We start from the raw sequence: 9,973 nt of genomic DNA, 5'->3' as shown, positions 1-9,973 counted from the left end.
TAATATTGTAGTGGAGGAAAGATGAGAAACACGTTGCCAAATGGACTGTGTGCAACTCGCTATTCAGGTTTGAGGTTAACTTTTATTTATTTATTTTCATATTTATTGTCATTTTTTTAAATCATTATTGTATATCATTTGTATTATTGTAGGCCTATTTAATCATCTAAACCAGTTCTTTAATGTGGAAAAAAATATATATATTTCAATTTGTTGAGACATTTGTGCTGGCTAAATTAAGTTCTAACTGTCTTTTTTAAATGTGTGCTTTGTATTTAGTTTAAGATTAAGGTTAAAACTAGGCCTGTTGTAAAATAAATAGCATTAGCCTATTGCTGTCATTTGTTTGGTAAGCCTACAGTAGGCTCTGACCTTTGTTGGGAATTGCTGCGATATAGGCCTGTTCAAGGTTTAAACCAGTTCTATAAATATGCAACAAGTGTTTTGTTTCATTCTGTTGAGCCATTTTCTTTGGCCAAATTAAGTTCCAACTGTAATGTTGTGTTTTGCGCAATATATAATACAATAAGTTGTCTTGAACACACTGCACAACACTTCACTTCCTGTTAAACGCGGAACAGGGAGAGCTCGGTTTGTTGTTTTGGAAAGTTTTTAAAGTCTATTGAAAAGTTTGGTTACTAGACAGATACCTTTTGCGTTTGGATCCCGTGACATCAGTTGCTCGGACCGCTACTATCTGTCCAGTGATCCTGCCGACCAAGGCCGGGTCTGAGGAGCTGTTTGGCGTAGCAGCTAGCCTAGCCGCTAGCTAGCTGCCTATCAAGCTAGCAGGGTTTTCTAGAGGGCTTGAACACAGCCCGCGACGCGGTTAGCCATTGTGGCTGGGACCGCGGATTGTCCCGGGGATGTGGCTGTTTATTGTTGTTTCCAATCTTCCATGCGACCTACCCTGTCTGGAACTGCGAGGAGTAACAGCGTAACCTACGTTGCTACCAAGACCAAAGCCGGCGGGAGGACTATTGAGGACAGTGGTGTCTCTCTATCACAGGTGAAGGATCTTTTAAACAAACAAAATGAGTTCTACAAGCAGTTGTTACAACAACAAGAAAATCGCTTTAAGTCTGAGGACAAAGTTAGGGAAATGATCTCGGAGAAACTGAAGATTGACCACAGGAAGATTTGAGGTGGAGCGCTCCCACAGGACTGGAGACCCCACCACCGACCCAGGTGACAGGCCCAGGCCGATAGTGGTCAAGTTCCTGAGGTTCAAGGACAAGGTAGCTGTTCTGAAAAGAGCCAAGAACTTGAGAGGAACGTACATCTTCTTCAACAAGGACTATCCTGAAGCTGTGCGCCAGAAGAGGAAAGAACTTATCCCAGCCATGAAAACTGCCGGAGCGCATGGGGACGATGTAAGATCCACTATCACAGGCTCATTATCCATCCTCCCTCCAAAAAGCCTGGAAGGGATGAGAGAGCCAAGCCTATGGGTTCGTAGCATCAACCACGCAGCACACACACATACTTACACACATCAGCTGTTTAATGGCCTGCTGAATGTATATTTTTTTTGTTTGCTCTTTTCTATATTATGTATATCTCTGATAAGCTACCCAGGAAAGGGCTGAAAATAGCCCATATTAATATATGTAGCCTTAGAAATAAGGTTCATGAAATCAATAACTTGCTAACATCAGATAACATTCATATATTAGCCATTTCTGAGACTCACTTAGATAATTCATTTGATGATACAGCAGTAGAAATACAATAATATAACATCTATAGAAGAGACAGGAATGCTTATGGGGGAGGTGTTGCTGTATATATTCAGAGCCATATCCCTGTAATGCTTAGAGAAGATCTTATGTCAGATGTTATTGAAGTAATAATAAATAATAATAATATGCCATTTAGCAGACGCTTTTATCCAAAGCGACTTACAGTCGTGCGTGCATACATTTTTTTTGTGTATGGGTGGTCCCGGGGATCGAACCCACTACCTTGGCGTTACAAGCGCCGTGCTCTACCAGCTGAGCTACAGAGGACCACAAGTGTTGTGGTTGCAGGTTCACCTGGCACATCTAAAGCCTTTTCTTTTGGGGTGTTGCTATAGGCTACCAAGTGCTAACAGTCAGTATCTAAATAATATGTGTGAAATGCTTGATAGTGTTAGGTTCTAAATAAACAGAATAAAACTCACGGACGACTAGGAAAAGCTCAAACCAAGTTTATTCACCCACTGGGTCAAACAGCTGAAAAGACAAAGACATGTTTACACAAGCACATATACAGTGTAAATGTAAATGTTAAGTTGTCTATTATTTTTGTCTATGCATTCGGAAAGTATTCAGACCCCTTGACTTTTTCCACATTTTGTTACGTTACAGCCTTATTCTAAAATAGATTCAATTGTTTTTTCCCCCTCATCAACCTACACACAATACCCCATAATGACAAAGCAAAAACTGGTTTTTAGAATATTTTGCAAATGTATTCCAAATAAAAAACCAAAATATGACATTTAGTATTCAGAAGAGTGGCGACTGTTCCTCCTCACTTCATCTGACCTGACCTCGGCCCGCATTCCTCACTCCTCCCTAATCCACGGCTGTCCAACCTTATCTGTTGACTGGAACCAGACTGTGGCCCTTCTCCTCGCCATATGATACCTGATGTCTAACATTAACATGTTCTGACAGAATGTACCATTTCTGCACTCCCCCTTTCTCACTCAGTATTTCCATACACCCAGTTGTTATGGTAACATGAATAAGGATATTTCAAGTTATTTCAAGTTAGAACCCACAAGTAATGTATGTGATGAAAACAGAGAGGTCTACTTTCTTGGGGACCTGATTATTGACTGGTTTTCATCAAGCTGTCTGCTCAAGAGGAAGCTTCTCACTGTAACCAGTGCCTGTAATCTGGTTCAGGTTATTAATCAACCTACCAGGGTGTTTACAAACACTACAGGAACAAGATCATCCACATGTATTGATCACATTTTTACTAATAGTGTATAACTTTTTCTAGAGCTGTATCCGTACCCATTGGATGTAGTGATCACAATATAGTGGCTATATCCAGGAAAGCCAAAGTTCCAAAAGCTGGATCTAAAATAGTGTACAAGAGATCATACAAAATATTTTGCTGCGACTCTTATGTGGATGAAGTTAAAAATATTTGTTGGTCTGATGTGATTAATAAGGAGCATCCAGATGCTGCACTTGATGAATTTATGAAATTGCTTCTTCCAATTATTGATAAACATGCACCTGTTAAGAAACTGACTGTTAGAACTGTTAAGGCTCCATGGATTGATGAGGAATTGAAAAACTGTATGGTTGAAAGAGACGGGGCAAAAGGAGTGGCTAATAAGTCTGGCTGCACATCTGTCTGGCTGATTTACTGCAAATAGAGAAATGATGTGACTAAACTCAACAAAAAGAAGAAACTGTATTATGAAGCCAAGATCAATGATATAAAGAATGTTAGTAGTTTAAATGAAATTATTGGCAGAAAGACAAATTCAACTCCATCTTTCATCGAATCAGATGGCTTATTCATCACAAAACCATTTGATGTGCCATTTATTTTAATGATTACTTCATTGGCAAAGTGGGCAAACTTAGGCAGGAAATGCCAACAATGGACAGTGAGTACTCATGCATAAAAAAACTAATAATGAAAGAAAAGCATTGCAAGTTTGAATTTTGTAAAGTTAGTGTGGGAGAGGTGGGAAAATTATTGTTATCGATCAATAATGACAAACCTCCTAGCATTGACAACTTAGATGGAAAGCTACAGAGGATGGTAGCTGACTCTATAGCCACTCCTATCTGTCATATCTTTAATCTGAACCTAGAGGAAAGTCTTTGTCCTCAGGCCTGGAGGGAAGCCAAAGTCATTCCGCTACCCAAGAGTGGTAAAGCTGCCTTTATTGGTTCAACAGCAGACCTATCGCTTGCTGCCATCTCTTAGCAAACTGTTGGAAAAAATGGTGTTTGACCAAATACAATGCTATTTCTCTGTAAACAAACTAACAAGAGACTTTCGGCAGGCTTATAGAGAAGGGCACTCAACATGTACTGCACTGACACAAATGACTGATGATTGGTTGAAAGAAATTGATAATAAGAAGATTGTGGGAGCTGTACTGTTAGATTTCAGTGCAGCCTTTGATATTATTGACCATAACCTGTTGTTGAGAAAACGTATGTGTTATGGCTTTTTAACCTCTGCCATATGGTGGATTCAGAGCTATCTATCTAATAGAGGGTTTTCTTCAATGGAAGCTTCTCTAATGTCAAACATGTTAAGTGTGGTGTACCGCAGGGCAGCTCTCTAGGCCCTCTACTCTATTTTTACCAATGGCAATAAACAAAGCATGTGTGTCCATGTATGCTGATGATTCAACCATATATGAATCAGCAACCAGAGCTAATTAAGTCACTGAAACCGTTTACAAAGAGTTGTGGGGTGTTTTGGAATGGGAGGCCACTAATAAACTGGTCCTGAACATCTCTAAAACTAAGAGCATTGTATTTGGTACAAATCATTCCCTAAGTTCTAGACCTCAGCTGAATCTGGTAATGAATGGTGTGGCTGTTGAACAAGTTGAGGAGACTAAATGACTTGGCGTTACCTTAGATTGTAAACTTTCATGGTCAAAACATATACACTACATGGCCATAAGTATGTGGACACCCCTTCAAATTACTTGGCTATTTCAGCCACACTCGTTGCTGACAGGTGTATAAAATTGAGCACACAGCCATGCAATCTCCATAGACAAACATTGGCTGTAGAATGGCCCGTACTGAAGAACTCAGTGACTTTCAACGTGTTACCATCATAGAATGCCAACTTTCCAACAAGTCAGTTCGTCAAATTTCTGTACTGCTAGAGCTGCCCCGGTCAACTGTAAGTGCTGTTATTGTGAAGTGGAAACGTCTAGGAGCAACAACGGCTCAGCCACGAAGTGGTAGGCCACACAAGCTCACAGAATGGGATGGCCAAGTGCTGAAGCGCGTAGTGCGTAAAAATCGTCTGTCCTCGGTTGCAACACTCACTACCGAGTTCCAAACTGCCTCTGGAAGCAATGTCAACACAAGTACTGTTCGTCGGGAGCTTCATGAAATGAGTTTTCATGGCCGAGCAGCCGCACACAAGCCTAAAATCACCATGTCCAATGCCAAGCGTTGGCTGGAGTGGTGTAAAGCTTGGCACCATTGGACTCTGGAGCAGTGGAAACGCGTTCTCTGGAGTGATGAATCACGCTTCACTATCTGGCAGTCTGACGGACGAATCTGGGTTTGATGGATGCCAGGAGAACTCTACCTGCCCGACTGCATAGTGCCAACTATAAAGTTTGGTGGAGGAGGAATAATGGTCTGGGGCTGTTTTTCATGGTTCTGGCTAGGCCCCTTAGTTCCAGTGAAGGGAAATCTTAACGCTACAGCATACAATGACATTCTAGACGATTCTGTGCTTCCAACTTTGTGGCAACAGTTTGGGGAAGGCCCTTTCTTGTTTTAGCATGACAATATCCCCGTGCACAAAGCGAGGTCCATACAGAAATGGTTTGTCGAAATCGGTGTAGAAGAAATTGACTGGCCTGCACAGAGCCCTGACCTCAACCCCATCGAACACCTTTGGGATGAATTGGAACGCCGACTGCGAGCCAGGCCTAACTAATGCTCATTTTCAATACATTTGCAAGAATTTCAAAAAAACGTGTTTTGACTTTGTCATTATGGGGTATTGTGTGTAGATGGGTGAGAAAAATACTTTCTGAATGCACTGTATAAAGAAATGCATGTCGGTGTCAGGAACATGGCACCGGCATATCTCAGTCCTTCTCTCGGTCTCTTTAGGGCCTAAGCTTTTCTTTCTTTTTTTCTTAAAAAAAATAAATATTAATATCATACAGTGGAGGCCTATAGGCCTATGCAATGCCCTGATGCATTTAGCGCTAAAATCTATGACAGCTGAACCGTGAGGTGGACAATTATTGTTTTAGGAAAGTAAAAACCGAACCGGCACAGGTCTTTTTGGGTCTCTTTTTCCACCAGTCTTTTCCAAACGGGTCTGGCTGTCCTCGGGTCCATTCGGAACTGGTGGTCTGGAGCTCAATGCTACCTCCTGGTAGCCTGGAGCTCAATGCTACCTCGTGGTGGTCTGGAGCTCAATGCTGCCTCCTGGTGGTGTAGTACAGGGGTTCCCAAACATTTTCACTGAGGCCCCCCTTCCAGCATTGGGGAACATCCTGTGCGCGCGCCACGTCTATTTCTATGGGCACAAGCACTGTTCATGACACAAATTGTTCACACCCTCTTGTTGGCGGAGATAACATTTAGCTTTTTTTAAGCTAATTCTATTGCAATTCTATACATTTTGCCATGTCTAATGTGTATTCTTGTGATATTTGAGTGACTCAAACATTACAACAAAATCTGTAGAATAAAAAACCTAGCTAAAAAATGTTAGCTGACATGGGCTGGTTGATCTGGACATTTCTGACAAGTAATAAATAGCTCTCTAAGGTCTGCAATTACTGGCATGACCAGAGGAACTGATGATGTACGACCCAAGTTCGAAATGGCATCTTGTGTATTCTACTATTACAACTATTACAACTCACACACACACACACACAGTTTGGGAGCCACTGGTTTAGTATACAATGTGTGTTTGTTTCAGTTTCTGTACACATGGCACACAGCTAGATATGGGATTCATGTTTCAGTTTCTGCACACATGGCACACAGCTAGATATGGGATTCATGTTTCAGTTTCTGTACACATGGCACACAGCTAGATATTGGATTCATGTTTCAGTTTCTGCACACATGGCACACAGCTAGATATTGGATTCATGTTTCAGTTTCTGCACACATGGCACACAGTTAGATATTGGATTCATGTATGAGTGGGTTTTGAACAATGATATGAGTAACGATGACAATTTGCATTTGTTGGGACAGGATGTGTTAAATGTGTTCTCCTGTCATTCATCTATCCATGTTTGTTTCAGTGTCTCTGTTTTGTTTTCAATGCAATGTACACTGAGAACATTTCTGTGACCAACAGACAATAAATAAACATGTCAGATGTTCTGCTTTCCCTTTAGATGGTTGGTGGTCTGCTGGACTTCTGCTTCTACACGTTCGTCAACAAGTCCCTGTCGGTGGAGTTCCCAGAGATGTTAGCAGAGATCATCAGCAACCAGTTACCAAAATTCAAAGCCGGGAGCGTCAAGCCCCTCCTCTTCCACCAGAAATGACTGTGTGGTGCTTCCGCCACTGGCCGTGTCCGCCGCCGATACACAATGCCTTAAAATCCCCTCACCTTCCCCTGACAGAGGAGACAGGGAAGAGGAGAGGCTGTTTTGGGAGGAAAGTATACAATGTATAAGGGTTTGCGGATTTGGGGATGAAACGAGCGCCATCGAGGAGGAAGGAGAGATTTGTCAAGAGGCAGAAGGCGAGACAGAGGTTTTTTGTTTCGTTTAACGTCAATGGTCTATGATCCAGAATGCAGTATAACAGTAGAAATAAACGTTTTCATAAGTTTAAAGATAATCAAGGTTTGAAATAAACTAACCATTCATGTTTTCTCAGGTGTATGACCCTCAGAACTTAACAATATCTAGATTAAACAAGTATCTATGTACAGATTATTAAGATGATATTTTTTACACGTCTAAGTTTCTGCTGCCACAGTATATACAGTTTATTATACAGGTCATTTCTTACCTCAGCAAAGGTAACACTATAACTATAACTACCTTGTGCTGTTATTCCACAGGTTTACCCACTGTGTATTCCTCTACCTACCGTCGCTTCTAGGACGTTGTTGTAACAGAGTTGATTATCAAGTCACATGACATAAAACAGCTTGTTTTGTTCGTAACTGTCATTTCAAAAGCTTGTTTGCGTTGCTTTTTTTAAGTCAGGCATAACATTATGAAATTGTTGTTTTTGTAATGAAAGCGTACAGTACACAATTCACAGACCTATCTTGGTCTACATGAGGCTGCCTGCTGACTGGGTTACACACATTGTCCGTCAGAAAAGGGAAAAATAAGATGTGCCTTTTTTAGCTTGAAGTCTGATTTTAGCCGTTCTCTCTCTCCAACTGTCCGAGGCTAGATATTCTTCATTCACCATCATGGTTGACCCTCAGTGTATGTGATTGTCTTTTTCATATTACATGCAGTTGCAGTCAGTTTTCCTTTTTAAAATGGCTGCCGTGTTTGTCTGTTGCTACTGCAGCTCAGTAATGGCTCCTCAGTGTGAACTACAGTGGGGGAAAAAAGTATTTAGTCAGCCACCAATTGTGAAAGTTCTCCCACTTAAAAAGATGAGAGAGGCCTGTAATTTTCATCATAGGTACACGTCAACTATGACAGACAAAATGAGAATTTTTTTTCCAGAAAATCACATTGTAGGATTTTTAATGAATTTATTTGCAAATTATGGTGGAAAATAAGTATTTGGTCAATAACAAAAGTTTCTCAATACTTTGTTATATACCCTTTGTTGGCAATGACACAGGTCAAACATTTTCTGTAAGTCTTCACAAGGTTTTCACACACTGTTGCTGGTATTTTTGGCCCATTCCTCCATGCAGATCTCCTATAGAGCAGTGATGTTTTGGGGCTGTCGCTGGGCAACACGGACTTTCAACTCCCTCCAAAGATTTTCTATGGGGTTGAGATCTGGAGACTGGCTAGGCCACTCCAGGACCTTGAAATGCTTCTTACGAAGCCACTCCTTCGTTGCCCGGGCGGTGTGTTTGGGATCATTGTCATGCTGAAAGACCCAGCCACGTTTCATCTTCAATGCCCTTGCTGATGGAAGGAGGTTTTCACTCAAAATCTCACGATACATGGCCCCATTCATTCTTTCCATTACACGGATCAGTCGTCCTGGTCCCTTTGCAGAAAAACAGCCCCAAAGCATGATGTTTCCACCCCCATGCTTCACAGTAGGTATGGTTTGGATGCAACTCAGCATTCTTTGTCCTCCAAACACGACGAGTTGAGTTTTTACCAAAAAGTTCTATTTTGGTTTCATCTGACCATATGACATTCTCCCAATCCTCTTCTGGATCATCCAAATGCACTCTAGCAAACTTCAGACGGGCCTGGACATGTACTGGCTTAAGCAGGGGGACACGTCTGGCACTGCAGGATTTGAGTCCCTGGCGGCGTAGTGTGTTACTGATGGTAGGCTTTGTTACTTTGGTCCCAGCTCTCTGCAGGTCATTCACTAGGTCCCCCCGTGTGGTTCTGGGATTTTTGCTCACCGTTCTTGTGATCATTTTGACCCCACGGGGTGAGATCTTTCGTGGAGCCCCAGATCGAGGGAGATTATCAGTGGTCTTGTATGTCTTCCATTTCCTAATAATTACTCCCACAGTTGATATCTTCAAACCAAGCTGCTTACCTATTGCAGATTCAGTCTTCCCAGCCTGGTGCAGGTCTACAATTTTGTTTCAGGTGTCCTTTGACAGCTCTTTGGTCTTGGCCATAGTGGAGTTTGGAGTGTGACTGTTTGAGGTTGTGGACAGGTGTCTTTTATACTGATAACAAGTTCAAACAGGTGCCATTAATACAGGTAACGAGTGGAGGACAGAGGAGCCTCTTAAAGAAGAAGTTACAGGTCTGTGAGAGCCAGAAATCTTGCTTGTTTGTAGGTGACCAAATACTTATTTTCCACCATAATTTGCAAATAAATTCATTAAAAATCCTACAATGTGATTTTCTGGAGAAAAAAAATCTCAATTTGTCTGTCATAGTTGACGTGTACCTATGATGAAAATTACAGGCGTCTCATCTTTTTAAGTGGGAGAACTTGCACAATTGGTGGCTGACTAAATACTTTTCTTCCCCACTGTATAACAATAAGATCAATCGATCTAATAATACTCCCAATCTGCATACAGTATTCACCTCCTGATCTCTTGTCTCTTGTACACATCTCATTTTTAAATACTATTATAG

The 9,973-nt window shown here is 41.5% G+C and overlaps 1 protein-coding gene across 1 annotated transcript in view; it reads left to right on the top strand.

The window, feature by feature from the left end:
• Positions 1-7,249, top strand: part of LOC311104988 (glucocorticoid receptor-like) — a gene marked incomplete at its 3' end in the record, with an annotated part of 97,882 nt that extends 90,633 nt beyond the window's left edge. Inside the window, exons 9-10 of the mRNA XM_084146974.1 lie at positions 6,667-6,671; positions 7,097-7,249. Coding sequence (XP_084003100.1) covers positions 6,667-6,671; positions 7,097-7,249 — 158 coding nt within the window. The remainder of the gene's footprint in view (positions 1-6,666; positions 6,672-7,096) is intronic.
• Between the last annotated feature and the right edge of the window lie 2,724 nt (positions 7,250-9,973).

This window comes from Coregonus lavaretus (genome assembly GCF_964263955.1).
Source record: "Coregonus lavaretus genome assembly, chromosome: 29".
Classification (NCBI taxonomy): domain Eukaryota; kingdom Metazoa; phylum Chordata; class Actinopteri; order Salmoniformes; family Salmonidae; genus Coregonus; species Coregonus lavaretus.
The sequence above is the reverse complement of the archived record's forward strand: the minus strand, read 5'-3'. Positions and strand labels throughout refer to the sequence as shown.